General features: G+C 37.4%; 2 protein-coding genes across 8 annotated transcripts in view; one reads left to right on the forward strand and one right to left on the reverse strand.

The window, feature by feature from the left end:
- Positions 1-6,206, reverse strand: part of si:ch211-267e7.3 (ADAMTS-like protein 2) — a 38,419-nt gene extending 32,213 nt beyond the window's left edge. For all 5 annotated transcript variants that reach the window (XM_040144385.1, XM_040144384.1, XM_040144383.1 and 2 more), the window contains exon 1: positions 6,060-6,206. In XM_040144385.1, coding sequence (XP_040000319.1) covers positions 6,060-6,152 — 93 coding nt within the window. In that variant the 5' untranslated portion in view covers positions 6,153-6,206. The remainder of the gene's footprint in view (positions 1-6,059) is intronic.
- Positions 6,207-7,604: 1,398 nt separating this feature from the next.
- rnf2 (ring finger protein 2) lies at positions 7,605-22,235 on the forward strand. 3 transcript variants are annotated; one of them, XR_005708738.1, is made up of 10 exons: positions 7,605-7,718; positions 9,807-9,903; positions 10,472-10,632; positions 12,446-12,528; positions 13,970-14,102; positions 14,198-14,297; positions 14,620-14,792; positions 15,690-15,879; positions 17,926-19,625; positions 20,434-22,235. XR_005708738.1 is itself a non-coding variant. In XM_040143234.1 (9 exons), the coding sequence occupies exons 2-9, from the start codon at positions 9,817-9,819 to the stop codon at positions 18,025-18,027; spliced, it is 1,029 nt and encodes a 342-aa protein (XP_039999168.1). In that variant the 5' UTR covers positions 7,605-7,718; positions 9,807-9,816; the 3' UTR covers positions 18,028-20,348. The 3 variants fall into 3 exon arrangements, 2 of the variants coding, with proteins under 2 accessions (XP_039999168.1, XP_039999169.1); XM_040143234.1 differs by lacking the exon at positions 20,434-22,235 and having other exon boundaries at positions 17,926-20,348; XM_040143235.1 differs by lacking the exons at positions 17,926-19,625; positions 20,434-22,235 and adding an exon at positions 16,609-16,830.
- Positions 22,236-22,504: the final 269 nt, after the last annotated feature.

Raw genomic sequence — 22,504 nt, forward strand, 5'->3', positions numbered from 1 at the left:
AGATTTAGGTTAGATTAGGAGACTAAAATCATAACTCTAAGAGTCATGACATTGTACTGGCACAGATCTTAATATTGATTATAGTTACTCTTTTTTGGCTAGACTGTAATGGTGGGGCCAGCCCTATAAACGTGAATGCCTGTGAGTGAGTGAGTGAGTGAGTGAGTGAGTGAGTGAGTGAGTGAGTGAGTGAGTGAGAGAGTGCTGAGGTTACACCACTGGTTGACTGGCCGAGTTTTTGAGCTTCCCCATTGGCCGTTGCTCTTTCAAAATGAATGGGCACAAACAGTTTCTATTGCATCAATCAAGGTAGATGGAGTTATCGTGAAGTTTAAAATTAGGTGCAAATGGCAGGTAAATCATGCAAATTTAACTTACGACACTCCAATCCTTAATAATTAGAGGTCAGTGCAACTAAGATTAAGTTGAAAAAATAAGTGCTAATATCACTCACATACACATGAAGAAAACACTATTCAACTACACAGGTAATGATGACTGGATTAAGGACCAACTTGAAACTTCTACACATTCATTTCACTCGTCAAAATTTAGAGGATAGTGGAACCACCAATGGGTTTCAGTACTATAAAAGTATTAATACCAAAGAATTCATAAACAAACAATAATAAAATTAATTTTAAAAAATTCAGATGAGGAAAATATGCCCTCTAAATGAAAACCATGCAAATTTTAGTTTGAAAATGCAAAAAAGGTAGATAATGAATTAGATTTAACCCTTTAATTTTAAAGGATTAGGAAAATACCCCACCCAAACAAACATATCCTGGGAATAACTAGATATTAAAACTTTTCAATAAGACCCGAAGGGTCCATCGTTTGTAGAATGCCTATCGATTGTCTCTCCTTGCTTTGCTGCTGAGTCATAGACCATTTTCTGTCAATCTCTAGTCCCATATAAATGAGACCATCCATACCATGTACCCTAAATTATTTATACAAAACTGTAGATTTTTCACCTTTAGATAGGTGGTACATGTGTTGATACATTCTAGTCTGCAGGCTATTACCAGTTTCCCCTACATGAATCGTATGACAATCAGTACGCTGAATAGCATAGGCCACATTTATAGTATCTAATGAAAATGATTGCCAGATAGGAATTCCTAGTCCATAATATGGATTATCTAAATATATTTGCCTCAAAAATTGATGATTTTTAGACACCAACTTTTATCAGATTTGGGCCATATTAACTAGTTTGAACTAGTATGTCTCTGAGATTTTTATTCCATCTATATGCTGTGATCATTTCAAATTCTGCTAGAGTTGAAATCTTATTTTGAGCCACTTGAAAGGTTGTTTTTAAAGCAGAATTCAGAAATGATAGTTGTTGTGAAAATATTACTACAAATGGAACCACAGGTGTTTTATTTTGTCTGGCTCCACAGTCCACCTAAGTCTGAAAAATTAAATTTACTTTTCTTTTTATCTCTATAAGGAATCGATCTGAATAGCCTCTGAACTTCAGAGCAGAAAAGAGCATGCTAGTGGCAACTTCTATGTCCTTGCCGCAAGTAAATATCCTACGGAACCTGGTAAGTTGAGATTTAATCAGGCCTTTAAAAGGTATGTGGAGGATAACTGGTTTTATGCAATAAGGCATGCCTATCTGTATCCTTAGAGTACACCTTTGTGGCTAATTTTTTAGAGACACCATAAAAGGTCTGAGAAGAAAACCTGTGTATGTAGGAGTTTAAAGTGGATGGATACTGTATAATGCTTTAGGGGTATCTTTGGATATTGATTGTTTAATATGTTTATAAAACTTTCAAATTCAGCCAACAAATAGGGTCAAAGGCCAAAAATGTCATCCAAATACCTTACGTACAAAGAGGGTAATTTGGGACATTTAAGAAGGGCAGATGCTTCCCAGTCCACAAGATGTATGTTGGCATATGATGGAGAATATTTTCTTCCCATTGCAAAACCTGAAATTTGCAAGTAACATTTTCCAACAGTTTCGAGAGCTCTAGTATTATATAGTCAGGATGGGAGGTATCTGGATACTTCTGGAAAGCTCGTGCTACCGCCTGTAATATCTATTCAGAAGATATAATTATTTTTAGGTACATGTTATGAGATAGAGGATTTAAAAAAAATTGTCCATATACTCTGATCCACAATTTAATTCAGACCCACAATTGCTGACAATCGGACAACTGCCAGGAACTTTTAAGGGGACCAGCCATGATTCAGTTGCTTTATCAATCTTAGGAAGCAAATAAAATAATCTCATGCAATAATCTTACATGAGGGGAGTTCCAATTTGACAAATATGCTTGCTATTTATCTATTATATATCCCTCATCATATAATAGTTTTATTTTCGCCCTCACCATGAAGGTAATATTTCTTATCATTCAACTGTCTATGAACTTCCCACAAATAATTAGCATTATTCTGAATACATATTTGATCGTCTTTGTCGGGTTAGTGTTTCCTTTAATTATAATTCCACTAAAGTCTACTTATATTGGAGTAATTTGCATCGGTGACATAAATGTTAACTGGACAGACTGCTGAACAGGCTATCCTGTTAATATTTATGATAGAAATCAACGTAGAAGTGACCGTTCATAACACCAGTTTTGCAAAGTTCAAACACAATGTTTGGTTAAATCCAGCAGCAGGTCTCTCAACAAATTAGAGGTATGGAATACAGACCAGTCAATATCGACATAGTTGATATTGTAAGTCAATATTAGGTTATGAAAGATGCATTGTATCTATTTTCGATGTATAATTACAGACTTGCCAATGGTAATTTAGCAACTTTCACCACCACTTAGTTTGTCCACCAGGTAGCACTGACAAGTATATTTTTCAACTGTAAATTATCCTGCTAAGTAGTAGCGATTATTTAACCAGATAATATACAGCCAAAATTACAGCATAGCGGTTGTCTTTAACTTATTTGTATGGTAATTTTGTCAGGTAATGTCGGCAGTTATAAAATCTGGATTTTAGCAGTGCAGAGCAACAGCTTGGAAATGGCTCTTAAGTGACTGCTGGTTAACATGTAGTCTTAAATGGGCCACGTTTCAGTGACTATGTCCTTTTTTCCCATATTCGTTCTATTGTCTGACAACAGAAACAGAAAAACATGTAAATGAGAACAGCTTTATTGGGAAATCAGCTGTATGAAAATACTGTTTATGTGAGCACAGAGAGAAGAAGACAGATAAAGGGCTGAAACTGGCTGATACTAGGCAAAATGCAAATACAAAGCAATGATGTCATGCATTTGCTAATTAGCGTATTGCATCATTTGCTGACATTTAGCAACTCTTTCGAGCAGGCTTTAGCTACTGTCCACTGAAATTAGTTCTTTAAAGCAGTTCCACAACAGTTTTCAACTACATCCTCAATGTTGCAAATTGACTAGCCACAGTCCAGCCATATACTAGATTTTGACCTAGTATTGCTTAACCCAAATATTGGTATCATTATTGGCCTGAAAAATCACATTATAGGTCAGATATGGAGTCCATTTGACGTTATTGACTAATGCATTAGTCCAGGTGCAAGGACACAAATACATGTGTGAAAATATTGATGTATCTGAAACTAAAAATTTATTTAATTTAAGCAATATTCCTTGATTATAAAAGTAAGATGGGGTTAGTTTGCTGAAGTGGCTCTCAGATATTAGCCTTGAATCAAAAAAGCACACCTACCTTTTTACACAAATAGGCCTATAAACAAATGGGAATATGAAAATACATTATTATATAGTATGTGTGCCCTGTTGCTCAGAATACTTCAAACGTTGTATGCAGTGCACACAGCTTTTACGTGGCTAACAGGTGCATTTAGTTGAATTAAGCAATCCGTCTCTCTTCAAATCTTGACAGGAAAAATAACGATGATGTCACCACAATGAATGTTAACCTTTAAATAGAAAGCATTACCTTGTTGTTGCAATGGTGCATTACTTTTATGTGGGATAATGTGCAAAGACTGCTTTACTTATGTTGGAAGACAATGTCCTTGAATAATCTTTGCCAAAAAAGTACATTAGATGTCATGCAAGTTGTTGTGTGCACTACACAACTTTCCTTTTAAACTTCTCTCATCATTTTTATGTGTAGTCAACTTCATCCGAAGGGCTCAGCTTCATATAAAAAAAAACCCGGGCTCTTTTAAATTCACTATACAGTGTTAATTTGTTCTTTTATTAGCAAGATGAATGGACTGGATTAAAAAATCTGTGCTAACCAGACAAATATGGGCAATTTTCTCAACCGTTTCTGGGGCATGAATGTTCAGTTCATTCACGTGCATAGAAACCAAGCAGTGTTAATCATTTAGAGGAAGAAATGTGAATTCTGATAGTTACCACTGAGAAAAGAGTGTCTGCTAACAATTGTTTGCACAGCCTTTGGCATCTGGTTAGAGTTTCAACCATGAGACCGCAAGTTACCCTGATGGGTTGGCTGGCTGCTGGCTGTCACCGTGTTGTCTTCTTTACACAGTCTAACACTCAGAGTGTTTAAGCCAAAATTAGCTTTAGCCAACAGTGAACAGTGTAGCCAAATGGTCAGTCAATGATGTGACGTTCCAACGTTAAGGCAGAGATGTTTACTATCCTGCTATCTATGAGACTCGAGTCAACATGTTTGCTCCACGGACAGTTATTGTGTATTTGATTAAATTACTTAATCACTTATGTACTTGGACACATACAGAAAGACAAATAAATTTTCCTAAGAACAAAAAGCTGTGCAGTTTAAAATATTGCCTTAGGGGGGATTAGCAAGGATAAAAATCAACAAAACTGTGAAGTACTGTATGTGGACCAAAACTATCAATGAAAAAAACAAAACAAAAAAAAAAAAACCTCTTTGAGTGTGATTGTTCATCCAGTCACACTCAGAGATACTGCTTATTGTAATTATTAGTAATCCGGTAAATTATTGTTAGATGTAACTATATTACCATATTACCAAATGTCCCATTTAGGTAGACAAGTCTTTTTTTTATGAGCAAGATATTACACTACCAGAGTTCTGAAGGGACCGAAGCATTTATTTCTTATAAGAAAGAGGAACAGAGTGTGACGGAGTACAGCAGAGACAAACAAGTCTTTGCAAACAACATAATATGAAAATTCTAAGTTGGAACAGAACACAAAGATAACACTTTAGGGTCTTAAATGAACCTCTTATTCACATGACTTGCATTTTCAACCTTCTGCCCGAATAAAACATGAATATAGTTGCAAAGATTACCTCTGTTACATCCACTGTACAAAATGGTCATTCAACAAAGCTGCTGTTTTTAGCTACACCATCACCGACAGACAAGCTGAATGGGGGGAAACAGTATGACAGTCCAAACATCCTACCTACCGTACTCAGAAAATATTTTAATCTTGTGATTAAGTTAACCACATTTAACAGGACACGTTCATTTGATGTGGTTTGATTTGAGTACTAACTTTGGGGGAGTCTTATTCTTCAACGTCATAACTGGTTTGAAGGGTAAACCAAACACCATTTACAACTTATATAATTTATGTCATTTCACTGCTGCCTTATTTATCATCTATTGTAAACACATCTTAGACAGCCGTTTCACAAGTCGTTATCGTTCATTCATTGACGCAACATTCATCCAAGCATCCCCGAAGTGTTACTTTAGGAAACGTATCAACTTTTCTATGAGTTTCGCCTAAGAGAAGAGTGATATTCCCGCATTTTGGTAACAGTTAGCTTACCTTCAGATACACAATTACACTATGGTTTTATTGGCTTTCGAAGCGCGAACTACTCTCAGGAGTGGAATTTAACTCAGTCATTATCATTGCTAAGTTAATTATATCGTACCCGAATTGAAAAATAGCTCCAAGAATTAATTTAAGGTGAAAACTAGATAATGCCCTTGACGATAAGCAAGACAGCATCAAAGAGACTTGTGAAGTTACTCTCCATTGGAGCAAACTACCTAGTCCCCCTTCATAACTTTAAAACCATTCAGCAAATGGTAAACTAGAATAGTGAGGTGAACAAACGGCTATTCCGCGAGCTATTTACCTTAATGGGCCAGTTGTTCGTTAGCGGGAGAACCGGGAGGTGTAGCAGGAGAAAGGAGCAAACCGGGAGAGCTAACCCTCTGTTACCGAACATGGTTCATTCATGTCATGGACCGACAACTCTTCCCCTCCCCTTACCTCCGCTCCCCTCCAGACTCCTCTCCTTCTGCCCTTTTTCCTCCTCCCATTTCGACCCCCTTTTGCTGTAGCTACGCCTTCTGGTGTCATTCGCGCTCACAAACGTATGCACGCGCGTAGGTTTGAGTAGCATGTTCCTGTAATAGAGGAGGCTATCTTTTTTTCAGTTATAGTTTTTCAATTAGTACTTACATGTGTTCTGAACTTTTGTGTAGCCTATTTTTTTCAGAAGGTGTGTAATGGGCTACTAATACAACTTGCCAATGTTGGCTATGTTTGGATGTTGAAACTGGCTACTGCTGACTTGAATTTTTGTTAATCACTAGCCAATTCACTGGCATTTGACAAATAAATGTGTACAGTTATTTAAAAAATCAACCATATCTAGTGCTAATGACTACTGACTACTCATTAGTGATAGAGGGGAAGAACCTTCTAAAACCAACTGAAAACTGTGTCCAATAGCATTTATGAGAGTTACAGATGTCAGTATCTAACGGTTGCCCACAAGCTCAGTCTCCAGTCCAGCTAAACTAGAGCTTTGTAGTCAGTGTCCAAATTTGTTTTCAACACATAGTTTTGTCTCATTTTTAATTTACCAATTACGTCATTCCATTCAACAAGCTATCATCCAGCTAGTCTCGTCAGCTTCTTGTTATCACTGTTATCTTATCCCTGTATGTTTTGTGTTTTAATGTTGAATGCATAGTAAATTTACAACTGCCAATTTGTACAGTAAGAGGACCTGCTTCATATTGAAATATAGTAATTTAAATGGTGTTGAAAGTTTTATTAACTTAGACGTCCGAAAGCTTTCACACAACCAATTTTATACATATTTTGACCTGCAAATCACCGAATCAATACGCACTGTGTATAGCGACAATCGGTTTTCTAATAGGCTACACTAGAGCTCTGACGCCCTCTAGTGGTATCAATGTGCTCCATCACGACTACATCACAGTAGACACTTGCTGAATAGCATCTGAATGAATGAACGAATGAATGAATGAATGAATGAATGTGATTCTGAAGGGGAGACATAAAAGAGAGGAAAACGAGGAGGGAAGACATTCTGCAAACATGTAAAAAAAAAGGAGCAACCTGCTTCCCTTTTCTCTAGCAACCCTTCTTTTTGATATAATTCAATTCAAGAAAAACTTCCTCCTATTTTGACCTTCAGAAATTAGGCTACACATGAGGTTTTGCTGTGTTTGACCCTGTCTATCATCTTTGTTTGCCAATGCCAAGCAATGGGTTTGCATGGTACTTCTTACCATGAATGGTGTTTTTCTCATATAATGTAATTTTGGATGGAAGGTGGATAAACGCTGCATGTGCACAAAGAAACGCTTCATTTTTTTTAAATTTACCATGCTCCTCCATTCCTGTTTGATTCGTGACCCTGGGCCCTTCTGGCATTGCGCCTCAATTTCCCAGAGTACATCGCTTCTTGTGCATCCACCATATTGCCTTCGCCTGAACGCACTGGCTGGATCAGCTCGTATCCACAACTGAAAATGTAAGTACAGAAACAATATTTTACACCATCTAGGAATATTTCACCGTTATGTCCGTATTTGTATATCACTTACCGTTTCAGCTGTTAAAAATGTTGGAAATGAGGTTTAAAGGGGATATAGCTTACCTCAGGAGACTGGTGCGTCGGCTCTTTTCCCTGTTGTTGTTTTCCCCTCTGTCACAACGACAAAATTACATTCAAGACTCCCTCGCAATATTTTAGATATTAGCCTTTGTATCATCAACTGTAAAATTTGAATGGACACAAGGGTACTGTTTTGCACGTCTGTACATCCTTTGTCCTCTGTCGGCTACATACATGTTATATCTTACGCTTATTTTGCGTCCAATGTTAGCGTTACGAAGAATAGCTACTCTATGTGGTGGCTAGTTAGCATTAGCCGAGCCCCAAATATTTTACATGAAATCTGTGCATGGGGTCTGTCTATTAACTGCTATTGATTAGCTAGTACCGATAAAATAGACTGAATTAAGTATCAATGGATCCTCCTTGTCTTGTGCTAGCAAGCCAAACACTATAAAAGATAACAACCTAAGAGAACATGTCTAATTTGAGTCAGCAGTTATAAGACATTTGATTTTGTTTATTGACATCAATTGATAGCTGCGGCACAGACAATGTATATGGTTTAGTTAGGCGGACCGTTCTCCGTGTTGTTTTTCTTGAAATTGTAATCTTACGGGAAAAGATACACTAGTTTGCCTTGAGCCACCCAGTGTGTTTAACCTGGACCACCCCCACTATCCCTTCTCGGACACTCTCTTCTAGCACACCTTGTCCATCAGGCCCAGTATCCAATGTGGGTTACCCCTGGTTGACTGAAAGATATTTTGGTCATGAATTAAAGCTATACACCCCACAAGAGGTCTCTGGCGCATTGATAAAAAGGCAAGGAAAATCTCTGAATAGTCACTTTAAATTAACTGAATTGAGAATCACTTTTCTAGCTCTTCCTGGGTCGACAGGGACCAAAGAAAACCCAGACTTACTCGTGGGGAATAATAAATATCTTACTACAGGGATTTATCTGCCAGGTGGATAATGCTGTGAAACTGTCGAGAACCTTTTAGGATTTGAGTTTGAATTTGAAACTTAATTTTTACTATCAAATTCAGGGGGTATACAGGGTGTAGAAAAAATTGATTATAAATGGATGCCTACGTAGCTTAGTGCAATAGGCATGCTTTTAACAGAGACCTCCCAAAATTTTTGAGTAGCCATCCAGATAGGAAAGTAGCCTAGTATTAAATGTTTGGGACATAAAACATTTCCCCAATGCTTATAATTTTTATATTTTCAAAGACCAGTAAACAAATGTGTGTTTATGAAAGCATGATAATGCAATATACTAATTAAACACTTTATGTAAGGCTCATAAATAGGATGATTTAAAAGTACTAGAAAAATAGCCCTACTCTAAAACAGCATAATGTGGCCCCAAATTGATTTTATTGTAAATAAATCATTTTGTGGCCTACTATCACCAGCTGTAGAAATGGACTGAATAGTTACTCCAAGTTGTGCTCTTTATTGTCTTTTTCATTGAAGACATGCTTGGTGCATTGTTATGCAGGTTGCTATATTTTTCAGATCTAATTTTACTAAGCTTTTTGGTTTATGAAATGTAAAAGACAAAGCAGATCATATAGATATTATCTAAATAGCTGATGACTGAAGTAAAGATTAGAAAAGAGTTGACATTTGTTTTGTTAAAACAGGGCAGCTATAGAGAAGGGTGTTTACAAGGGTTGTGCAATCACCTGTATTTTCATTTTGTCATTACCAGAAATATTTATTCAAGGCTGGCTAAATTCAGGAGGTAGAGTGGGTCATCCAGTAATTGCAGGGTTTCATCCCTCTTGTTCACATGTCAGAGTGTATTTGAGCAAGACATTAAACCCCAGTTGTGTGTGAATGAATGGCAAATTGTAAAGTGCTTTGTCTGCGAAGGTAGAAAAGAAAGTGAAGACCATTTACCATTTATCTGCAACAAAAAACCAAACCAGTCTTAACCAGAAGCATAATTACATCCTAGAAAGAAAGAAAATGTGTTTTTGTATGTTTCAGTTTTGCAGTGATGACTCAGACAGTTCAGACCAACGGGGTTCAACCCCTCAGTAAGACCTGGGAACTGAGTCTGTATGAGCTACAGAGAACTCCACAGGTAACAGTTCATACCACATCGATTCATTCACATAATTGACTGTAATAATAATGCCTTTTTTTTCCCTTTTTTTTTTAAACTGATCTTATCAATCACACGTGTTGATGTGATTGTGTTGTAGAGCTTTTAAATAATTTTTAAGCCTCAATGGTACTGTCTCACCTTTTAAATTGGTTTCTGTTGCTATATCATCATCAAGTTTGGCAAGACTAGTTAAAAAGTCAGATGGAGCGGTTAATGTGTAGCAGTGTTTCTAAGAGGAATGTATCACAAACTTTATCACCCACACTATATGGGACATATGCCTAAAACACATTATCAGTTCAAATGAGTTGATGTTATAATTATCCTGGTAACAGGTATGTGGACGGGGAGCATGATCCTGAAAATAGAACACTGAGGTGTGCAATATCCAAAAAGATGACTCTTCAGTTGCTGTGGTTATGAGATTTTAGGACCTAAAAGTATCAACTCTTAGCTGTACTGTATCTTCTGTGTTACCACTCCACAGACAGATGTATCTTTGTGTGTACTAACCTACATCTTGATCTATTTTACACTGGCACAGGAAGCTATAACAGATGGACTGGAGATAGCAGTGTCGCCCAGGTCCTTGCACAGCGAACTAATGTGTCCGATCTGTCTGGACATGCTGAAGAACACAATGACAACTAAAGAATGTCTGCACCGCTTCTGCGCTGATTGTATTATCACAGCTTTGAGATCTGGGTGAGTTTGTACCTTGCAGTAGAAACCAGGAGAGCCCCCCTGTCCCTGTTGTGTTATTCAGGTTTCTGATTATGTCACACCAGTGTGGAAACGAATTGAGTAATGTGGATATCAGAGCTGTAGAGATTGAGTAATGGTGACCTCAGAGGGAAGGGAGAGTGTCAGGTGGGGTTCCCCAGTCAGATAAGAGAACTCTTATCACTATCTCATCAGATCATTAGTGGTTGATGCTAATGCTAAAGTTGATGGTGATACACTGGAGCATACATTGTGTGCAAAAATGACCTGTTTGATACAGCATTATTGTTAAAAAGATAGGTTTCACATTTTTTCATGCATAGCATAAAACAGTACTTACAAGCCCATGTGTTGATCGCTTTAATTGTTCCTCCTGTCCATTCTGTCTACAAAGAGATCCATTGTTAAAGCAATTTCAATGTATAAAAATGGCTGTAAATCCTAAATGGTTAATGTGATATTTTTTCGTTAAATATAAAGTAATTCTTAGCAAAACCTTGGAGTACAAAACATTTAGGTAGGAAACCCTATTGTCAAAAGTCTAAAATGAATTACTTAACTCCTTTTTAAAAGGAATTTATTTGCGAAGCACAATGCATCCCAGTCCTTTTTTTTAGCTCCCAAGTACATCTTATGTTTTAAAATTCTTTAATTTCCTGTATAAGCCAGTTTTCCCCTGCCACTTGCGCATACTGTATGTTTAATGTTTAAGAAAAGAGATGCATTAATGTTTTTTTGTTGTTTTTTTTTTTTTTCAATGACTAGCCCTAAATATTTATCTGTGCCCCTAAATTTTTTCCTCATTTCGGGGCACCAGTAAATACAGGTGTAGAACCCTGATACATGCATGTAAGTTTTGTTTAAGACACACTTGCAAAATGTGAACCAGTCCTTTAAATTCTATATGAAGACCTACACAATGTTACTGTTAAAATCAGCTATTCAGGCCATTAAACCAGTTTCATAAACCATTAAATCATGGCAAATGATATATTATTACACTGGACATCATTGGGCATAGACAAGCACATACTCATTAGTCAGCAGCTCTTTTATTCCTGTTACCAGCTCTTCCTAGACCTGGCTGCCAAACTGAGCAATCGGGGGAGAAAGCTAGAAGTTTCTCCAATCTCCACAAAGGGTCTCTGGAGCTCAGCCAGAGTGACCATCGGGTTCTTGATCACCTCTATTACCAAGGCCCTTCTCCCCCGATTGCTTAGTTTGGCCAGTCGGCCAGCTCTTGGAAGAGTCCTGGTTGTTCCAAATGTCTTCCATTTAAGAATTATGGAGGCCACTGTGCTCTTGGGAACCTTCAACGCAGCAGAAATTTTTTGTAGCCTTTCCCAGATCTGTACCTCGTCTCTGAGCTCTGTAGGCAGTTCCTTTGACCTCATGGCTTGGTTTTTGCTCTGATATGCATTGTCACCTGTGAGACCTTTATACAGACAGGTGTGTGCCTTTTCAAATCATGTCCTACTAATTGAGTTTACCACAGACTCCTATCAAGGTGTAGAAACATCTCAGTGATGATCAACAGAGATGGGAGGCACCTGAGCTAAATTTCAAGTGCCATAGCAAAGGGTCTGAATACTTATGTCAGTGTGATATTTCTAAAATTCTGTTTTTGCGTTGTCATTATGGGGTATTAAGTGTAGATTAATGAGGGAAAAAATCATTAATTTTTTTTTTTTTTTAATTTTAGCATAAAGCTGCAACATAACAAAATGTGAAAAAAAGGGTCTGAATAGTTTTCTAATGCACTGTAGATGAATGTCTGTCCTCCCTGTCTTTGCAGTAATAAAGAGTGTCCTACGTGTCGTAAGAAGCTGGTATCTAAGAGGTCGTTGCGCCCAGACCCGAATTTTGATGCTCTGATTAGTAAGTAACCAAAAGAAGGAGGTCTAATCACTCCTCAGACAAGACTAGGTCAAAGCCTAGAATGTGGCAGGACCACCCATTATCTGTTTGCTTCTTTCCTACTGTCTGCTCTCACATATACAGTAATTTGATAGAGCTGAATTCCCAATAAAGGTGTTCTCATTTGCATGTTTTTCTGTTTCTATTGTCAGTTATGGGAACCACTGTAAAAAAACTACTTTCCATGGACAGTAGCTAAAGCCTCCTCGAAAAAGTTACTTAATGTCGCCAGATGATGTAATACAATAATTAGCATATTCATGACGTGATTGCGTTGTATTTGCATTCTGCCCAGTGTCAGCCAGTTTCAGCCCTTTATCTCTCTCCTACTCTCTGTGCTCACATAAACAGTATTTTAATTCAGCTGAATTCCCAATAAAGCTGTTCTCATTTACATGTTTTTCTGTTTCTGTTGTCAGAGAATAGAATAAATATGGAAAATAAGGACATAGTCACTGAAACGTGGCCCATTAAGACTACATGTTAACATGGTAATTTCTGTGTTGGCCATTCTTTATTAAAGTTGACCCAGTGCTTAATGTCAGTAGTATTATTTATCTTATTTAGATTTGTTTCCAGGGAGATGCTGAGTTTACTTTGTGGCTTTGCTATTTTAGACATCGCTACCCTAGAAATAATATATTATTTATAAAATATTAATAAATTCTAATCTTGTTCTGAATATATTCTTTTTTTAAATAATAATTTTAAATAATTGTTAGTAAGAAAAACGAACTACTAAGAGAATCAAAGTACCAAACAGTCACTTCCGAGCAATTTCCAAGCTGCTTCTCTGCACTGCTAAAATCCTGACTTTATAACCGTGACATCGTATGACAAAATCACCATACAAATAAGTTAAGGACGATGGCTGTGCTGTGATTTCAGCTATATATACTTGTAAAATGATCACTCAGAGAAAGAAGCTCATTTCCGTCTATATCAGCTGCCGTGCGGTTATTTGAGTGAGATGCATAGAGAGGTGTGCCTGCAGAGAGACCTCATGGGCCAATACTGGCAACTCTCTTCTATGGAAAGTAGCTAAGGTTTGTCCAAGAAGTTGCTAGATTTGTTGCAAGGTGCTTTTGTACAGAAAAGTCGCTGAAGGGGCCTGAAAAGTCAGTAAATCTAGCGACAAAGGCGCTAAATTGGCAACACTGCCTGTAAATGCCCCCCTGATGAAGCAATAGAAACTGTTAGCACCAATTCATTTTAAAAGGGCAACGGCCAATGGGGAATCTCCCAACGCTTGGCCAGCCAACCAGTGGTGTAATTTCGTCACTCACTGCTGTTGTGGTCCAGCCAAAAATCTAGATGAGCTGAAAATTGTCAGTTTAGTAAATCAAAATACCGTGTAAAAATATTGAGGACTTTCGTTTTAAACTCATTAATCCCATTTCAGGTAAGATTTATCCCAGCCGTGATGAGTACGAAGCCCACCAGGAGAGAGTGTTGGCCCGCATTAGCAAACACAACAACCAGCAAGCCCTGTCCCACAGCATAGAGGAGGGACTGAAGATACAGGCTATGACCAGGTAAACAGACCAGTCTCAACACACACAAACAATGCAGACTAAAACATAAAACTCTATTTAATCTAATAAATTGTATTTGCATTTGTTTTTGTCAGACTGCAGCGTGGTAAGAGACACACAGTGGAGAACGGTAGCGGAGCTGAAGACAACGGGGACTCCTCCCACTGTAGCAACGCTTCCGTCCACAGCAACCAGGTATATCATCACAATTTATATAACACTTGACAAGATGTGCATTTGATGTAGCAGTTACTAGCATTGACGATAAACTATACTACTATTTAATGTTTATGCTAAATAATATAAAACAAGCAATGCAAGTGCCAGACCTTAAAAACACAGCTGGGAATCAGTTGTGATGGTGTAACCAGTGGAAATATTTAGTGCCACTGTAATTTGAAGCCTAGTTAGGGCTTGTGTTAAGCAATGTATTTATGACATTCATGAACACAAAACATTTCCTGCTGGTGTGTGTCTGGTCTTCATACTTGCTATGCATTTTCATCTGTTTCTTAAGGAGGCAGGTCCGAGCATCAAACGTACCAAGACAAGTGATGACAGCGGTTTGGACATGGATAATGCTGCTGAGAATGGGGGTGGGGACTCTGTGATTGATGGTGGTGCAAGTGAAATAGAACTGGTGTTTAGGCCACATCCCACCCTGATGGAGAAAGATGACGGTCATAACAGGTAGTGTCATACACAAATACAATTTGAATTTTAAGAATTAGTATAATTTTTTTCCAATGATGATGCAAACTGGATACTTTTAAAACTATAATAGTGCCTTAACTGCGCCTGAATACATTTTTTTCTAAACAGCAAACATAAAGAACATTTTAATTACCGTAGCTAAGCAGTTGAAAAATACATACCCTATGCTAAATGTTAAAATATTTATAATATAAACCAACTCAAGTACAATACACCCACCTGTTAATAATGAGTAAACAGTGCATTATGGGTAAAATCCAGCCAAACTTTAAACTTGTATTTGAATCATGCTTAAAGTTAGCTATAGTTCAATATGGCTGCCTTGCTGCTAAGAAAGTAGCTAGATTGTAAAACAAATTTGTTTGTTGTTGTGTATTGTAATTGCGTGTTGTTGTTTTTGCACTTTTATGATTTAAGAAGGAATTTTTCTTCCACCACGACTTCAAAAATACAAACCACCTTAAAACAACCGGGGCAGACGGCTGCCCACCATGAGCCCAGTTCTGTTCAAGGTTTCTACCTGTTCAAAGGGAGTTTTTCCTCGCCACTGTCGCCAAGTGCTTGATCATGGGGGAATGTAGGATCTCTGTAAATATAACTACAAAGAGTCCGGTCTAGACCTGCTCTATATGAAAAGTGCCCTGGGATAACCTCTGTTTATGATTTGGCGCTACATAAATAAAAATTGAATTGCATTGAACTGAATTGAATCATTGTTGTTGCATTATCCAAACGCCCCCTGAATGCCCATGTAAGACAAATGAAAACAGTCTTGAGTACCTGACCACATACATATCTTCTTTGGTTTCTGTGTACTCATCAGCTGTGCCTACCTGTTTGTTTATGCATGTTTGAACATGTGTGTGTCTGCAGTGTGGAGTTTGTCCCTCGCTACATTAAGACGTCCGGTAACGCTACAGTGGATCACCTGTCTAAATACTTGGCTGTCAGATTGGCTCTGGAGGAGCTGAGAAGAAACGCTGAGGCTAGTCCTGTTAATGTGGAGGCAGCTTCAGAGAAACAGTATACCATCTACATACCCACTGCTGGAAACCAGTTCACCGTGAGTACACATACACACACACACACACACACCAAAAACAACACTGCACTGACAACCTAATGTGAGTAATAGCATAATTTTTTCCATTCTGTATTACTGTACATGAATGGACCATCTCTGCACATCCTCCCAATAGCTATTCTTCACAGAAGACGCCACAGTAGGAAAAGCACAGGTGTAAATAATAAAATCATTGATGTCTGAATTCCATTTAGCTGCTTCGGTGTCAGGGTTTTGGCAATGTTCATGGTGGCTATCTGTCACACTTTCATGGTTTACTGGGACACTTGAATATAGCAGAGCAGTAGTTACTTTTAGTAACGTGTGCTTTTTCTAATATGACAAATCAAAATCTCTGATGTAAAAAAGGTCTGTGTCCACATATAAAAAAAAAAGTTTAAAAATAAATATTACAGTATTTTTTAAAAAATCCCTTTGGTGAAATGAGGAAGACCTGGATACCATATTATTTAAATTTTTTAATTTATTCCTGACTTAGAGTATCTTGACACTAAATTCACTATTTTGGGTTAGAAAACTATATGTACAGACACTTGTATGTGAAAAATTATTTGGGTACACCAGTGCGAGTGAGTTGCTGGGGATGTCGGTTCTAAACTGATTTTTAATTTTGCAAGAATCTGGTGCATTTTATCGCTACCTGAAGTTAACAGTGAGTGAGCGGCTGCCTTTCTCTCCTCTACTGTTTGTGTCCATGTGTGACTGAAGGTAGGGCAGCGGGGTAGAGAGTCGGCAGAGAAGAAACTGACATTGGGTGAAGTGAAAGATAGACTTCTTATTGAAGTTGACAATAATTATGATCATTACTGAGCAATAAAATCTTTTTGAGTAAAAAGCGAATGAGAGTAATTTATCAAAACAATTATAATTACTAATAAACAAACATAAACTTGCAGAAAAGCAAAATTTTCTTTCAACCGCTCTTCCTGCAGTCTCCCTTGGACTGTTGATGGGTTTTTACCATAGCATGATAGTTAGGCTAATAGTAAATGCCTATGCACAAGCTAAAAAAGCTGACTCTTTAGCTTAATTTGCCACATATCTTAAAATTGAGCAGTATCTTGTGGACTTTATGTCAGAGATGACAGCCCCCACTCCTAAACCAGCCCCTCCTCCCTCTACCAGTGGTACTTGCCCAGCAGTGAATCCACGTGAATCTGCGTTACTGTATGTTTAATCTGTAAATCAGAGATGCATCAATGTTATTTCTTTAAAAAAAAATGTGTGCCCCCAAATTTTAATCTGAAAAAAATTTGGGGCCACTAAATATTTTCATTTAAAAATTAATGTAATTATAAAGATGTTTATTAAGATATCAGTTGATACCGGTCCTCATCTATAGTATTCATTATGACACCAGTGCCTTTGACTTTTTCCAGAGAAAATGAGTAATTGTGTCCCAAAAAAAATATCTGTGAAAAAATCTGACTGTTGCCTTATTTTTCACACCACTCAAGTTCCATGCAACCCCCCTTTTCCAGATATATAATAACAGGAATGAACTCTCTGTGGTGTGGAGACTTGTTTCATTCTTCTTGATCACCATAGATGGTGGAAGCCCAGGTATTACATACTGTCTCTGGTGGTCATCGTGAAATTCACAGAACTGTAGTTCTGAAATCTACATCCTCCCTAACACTACCTAAAACATTCCAGGTTTGAAACCATTTTTGAATATGTAGAAGGGACATGTTCAAACTAAGAGAGTGTTAAATTCCTCTGTAAAATTTTGAAACGTAGAAGCAAACAGGTATAAAAACAATTATACATTTTCTGTGAAGTTAGAGGAGTTTCAGGGAATTATTTCATCTGAGAAATAGTAGAATGCAGTTGAAGGTAACTTTGCATTAGATGAATTTGATTAAAATGTAGTGGAGACCAGTCTGCCTGTCCCTTGAGAAAGAAGGAATAATGATACAGATGGATTGAACTATACAGACTTCATGATAACATTGGAGGTAGAGAGAGTCAAAAGGCTCAGTGGGAAACCTGCTGGATGATTCAATTGTTAAACTCTGTTCACAGGTTCTGAATGGTTCCTTCTCTCTGGAGCTGGTCAGCGAAAAGTACTGGAAGGTGAACAAACCCATGGAGCTCTACTTTGCCCCTACTAAAGAACACAAGTAGACATAAAAAACACACGCATGCATACACACATACACATACATGCTCACCAGTAGGAAGTAAACAGATGGACTTGGCTACACCTGCACACACAGAAAACAAGAGGAGAGGAATGTGTGTGTCTGAAGGAGATTAGGGGGGTTAGTGAAACCCTCAAAAGGACTCTTATAAAGAGAAAAAAACTTGTTTTATATTCTCTGTATCTTTCTGTGTCTCTTTCTATCTTTCTCTCAGTAGAAGTTAGTAGATCAGTACAGCAGCTAGCAGGTAAATAACAGATAATGGACTGCTAACAGTGACTGTAGATTCTCTCCAATTCAGAAAACCAGGGTCCATTCACAGTCTGAATTAGCATGTGCTGTTTTCCAAGTAAAGAAATTGTATTATACTGTATTTGTCTTCAGCAAAGGCCCCTTTTATACTTTGTGATTCTGGTCTGCCCCAGACTGAAGTTGAATGGTTGGGAGAGAAATGTGTTGAGATCTTTGGTTGTTAGTCCAAAACCGTCGGTCCTAGATTTCACTGAGAGACATGCCCACCGACAGTTGACTTTAGAGACCAAGACTGCCTGTGTCAAGATTCTGATATGCTGGTCTGAATTTAAGGACCACATTGTTAAGATGGGACTTCTGCTACAACCCACGTCTACAAAATAACAATCAGAAAACAGCATAAAATTATGATGCATACACAGGCTAATGCCAACACTGTAAATGCCAGTAGACACGTACATATAAACCACATGGGTGTGTGCCTTTCAACTGCACATGCCCATGAAAGAGGAATCTGACATGTATAGAAGCAAAGATGGGCCATAATAATTTGAATCTAATAGTCAACTGAAAACTTAATTTTGAAATTTTAACACTACTGAATACTTCATGTTGACCTTAAAATATCACTGAATTTGGAGCATTGAAATATTATACCTTGAAAACCATAAATCTTGAATTCATGTGGTTTGAATTCCCCTCTTTGAAATTTTCAGATCATTTCAAGTTTTTGCAATTTTAAAAACTACATTTTTTTTTCCTCAGAAATTCAGTCTGTGGTTTGTATTTGCTCATCTGAAAAAGTCTTTCTTGGATCACATGTCTGGCAGAATGGATTATTCAGGCTCGACTGATTATCCTTGCTACCCTGAATTTTTAAGTTTAAAAATTTCATCATGAATTTTGTTGTCTGAATTTCACCAATTCAATCTAAAAAGAACTGAGTCTAAACCCTTTTAATACACTTGTTTTTGGATATTAGATGCATTGCATTTCAGTCTGAATTTGTGAAGACAGAAGTTTTCGAATTTGCACAACTTGAAATGATCTACTTGACATTGGCCAGAAGGGAATTCCACTTACATGAATTCAGACATATTTAAATGTCCAACATTAACCAATCAGTTGTGGTTAAAAGTTCTCTGTAGGGTTTTTGACCTCTACTAGAAACTATGGAGCTTTTTTTTTTTTTTTTTTTTTTTTTAAAGAGTGAGTTTTGTTTATTTTGTGCCACACTATTCTACTGATCTACAGGGGGCTGTAATATACCAAGAAGCAGCAATGCAGTACCGAAGTCCAGGAGAAAACTGCTGGCAAGTAAACATGGATGTAAAAAAATTTTTGTTTTAAAATATCACCTTTGCAAAAGCTTTCTGAAACTTATGCTCAGACTTTCACACCCACTTCACGCTATATTTAGCCAGCTGAACACAGGTGAAAGAGGTGCAAAGGGATTAAACTTCACACTATATTTTAATCCATTCTTGAAGCAACTATTTCTCTTACTTTTCATGTGTACATTTGAGTACAACACAACAATGACTTCCAAGAGAGGCTGTCCCAAAATGTGCATTTTTATCCCCATATTTAAACTATATTGCGTCTCCCCTGTCTATGACAGCCAGCTTTTCACTCCACCTTCAAGCGTGGCCATTTGGATCAGGTGTAAACAGTTGTCAGACAACATGTCATATAAACCACTTCATTTCTAGTATAACATGGCCTTTAGGTTTCAGTTGCTTATAAAATTCAAATTATGACCTTTCTTAGCTTCCATAGATATTACTATCAATAAAATCTAGATTTTAAAGACCCATCTGGCACAGTGTGGCATGCCGTCATAATACAGGCACTTGTTAAACTGTATGTTTGAATACTTGATGGTAAAATGTGCATTCACACTGAGGAACTTGATAGTTTTCACCAGCAGTGGGCAGTGCAGGCATATGCAATTGCATATACAGTATATGAAGCTACAAAAATTGAAGCCGACAAATTTGTGGGTTTTTTTGTTTTGTTTTTTTTTCCCCATAATGTTGCAGGTGTTTTTTTTTTTTTTTTTTTTACTACATCTGTATCGTTTTCAAATAAAACCAGAAAATGGTGAAGGTTTGAATGGCTGCAATATGTTTTCCAGGGGAGGCTGCTCTCTGGAAACTGAATCACTGTAACAGGAAACAAAAGAACATCAATTGAACTCTGGTGACTCTTTGAACGCAATGATAATGATCAATTAGCAAGGTTTGTAAAGAATGGTTGGGGACTTAAGTGTATAACAGCAACTTTTTCTCAGACTGAATTGGAAACCCTGGACTGTGAGGTAGAATCTCATAGCTGTTGTCTTGATCTGTTGCCTGTAGGAACAAACTGTCCTCTATTATCTGTGGCTGCTCTCTATGGTGTGTCCTTTTATAAATGTCTTTTGTAACATAGAGAAGAAGTGTGTGTGTGTGTGTGTGTGTGTGTGTGTGTGTGTGTGATTGAAGCAGGGTGGGGTATTTTTGCAGAAACATAGAAAGTCAGACCATTACAGTATTGACTATGGGGTCTATTATTTGAACAAACCTATTCCCTTTCCTCTTGTATCACCAATGACTCACCAGTGGAACGTAATTGGTTATTGTCTCACCATCACATCTTTTAAGACATGGCACCAACATTACATCACAGAACACATTTGGGTACAGGTGTTTTTGTTGTGTTTCAGTATGAGGACAGACACACAGGGAGGGTTTAGTTAAATGTTGTAATACAGTTTTGTTTCATTGTCCATGTATCTGATGGAGGGGTCTTAATGTTCCACAGGGATAGAAAGCCCAGAAAATTTAAGGGTGTGAGAGCAAGAGTGAGTGAATGTGAAGCCAAACATGTTTGTGCTATAAATATCACAATATTATAACATCTTTTATTGTGCACCCGATTTGGTACATTGTCCCGCTCACAAGGAACCCGATTAGACAAACCACAATCACTACATTTATAGGTGTTTCAACCATGATGTTGCTCTGCTTAACTGGCCTTGCTGTTTGTGGGAAGGGTGATGTACCAGTTTGTAAGGAATAAAAGTTTTTTTTTTTTTACCATGGCAGAGAAATGTAAAGTTTGTCTGTATGAAGCTCCATACATGAGTATTGCAAAGAGGATGCAAGTTAATGTTAAATGTGGCCTGTATGCACTGCCATGGTTGCTGCTAACGACCACTAGGGGGCAGATACACTAATCATGAGTGACTGAATGAATTTGAGTGTGTTGGTGCATCCCCATCTAAAATGTGGCCTTGGCAGCCCATATTTGGTGTGGAACAAACCATCAGTACAGCCTGTTAGGGCCTGTCAAATTTGATGTTTTTAGGTTAGAAGCAGCATTTATTGTTTCATGAAGAGATGGGAACCTTTTCCTTTCTTGCATTAGACACTGTTTGATATTTTGTATTGCGGTTCACATGTAACTCGTTTGTTTGATCCAGGAGTCATAACACTTGCAGCTTATTACATGAGGGCCAGTGTTAACTGACAGTTTCAGTAGTAATGAAAAGAACCAGGATTAAGCGTCAATATGTGATCTGATAATCTGAGCGCAGTATTGTCAAACTCTTGGATAAATATTTAATGACATTAAAAAAGAATGCAGCTATTTTATGATTTCACTGTATTGACATTAATTCAGGACAGTTCAGTCAATATTTTGTGAGAATGTACTTCAGTTTCCTAAACCTAGAAAAAACCACTACCCTTCACTTGTGCACTGCTCATTATACTCTATTATTTCTGTTAATTTGACAAAAAAAAAAAAAAAAAAAATCACCTTAACTTGGCCAGGTCCACTCAATAGCTTTTTGCAAAGCTTTCAGTCAAATCTCATGATCTTGATCAGCAGACAAATTTAGCTCAGTTATCACAAGGATGGCTGGTCTCTAGTAAAAAAAAAAAAAAAAAAAAAGATTTGTTTTAATCAAAGAATTATTTGGTCAAGAATAAACTTAACTGTTCTATAGATTAATGTGCCAATTCAGTTTATCCTACTGATGAATATTATGTAAGTGTAAATGGCTAATTCAACCCATGAGAGGACACCCCAAATCCAAAGATTTGCCCCGTTTTCTAGCTTTAGGAAAGAGAAAGCGACCACTTTCACAAGCTAAACTGTCCTGTCAGGTGTAAACAATTGCTCAAGTCATAACTCCATGAACACAGTTTCACTCCCTTCTT

This window comes from Xiphias gladius, chromosome 14, assembly GCF_016859285.1.
Source record: "Xiphias gladius isolate SHS-SW01 ecotype Sanya breed wild chromosome 14, ASM1685928v1, whole genome shotgun sequence".
Taxonomy (NCBI): domain Eukaryota; kingdom Metazoa; phylum Chordata; class Actinopteri; order Istiophoriformes; family Xiphiidae; genus Xiphias; species Xiphias gladius.

What these genes read in the sequence shown, in the direction of transcription:
- rnf2 (XM_040143234.1), top strand. Translation starts at nt 9,817, where the DNA reads ATGACTCAGACAGTTCAGACCAACGGGGTTCAACCCCTCAGTAAGACC. An exon ending in AAGATACAGGCTATGACCAG is followed by an intron (nt 14,103 to 14,197) that starts GTAAACAGACCA and finishes TGTTTTTGTCAG; the next exon opens with ACTGCAGCGTGGTAAGAGAC. An exon ending in CTGCTGGAAACCAGTTCACC is followed by an intron (nt 15,880 to 17,925) that starts GTGAGTACACAT and finishes CTCTGTTCACAG; the next exon opens with GTTCTGAATGGTTCCTTCTC.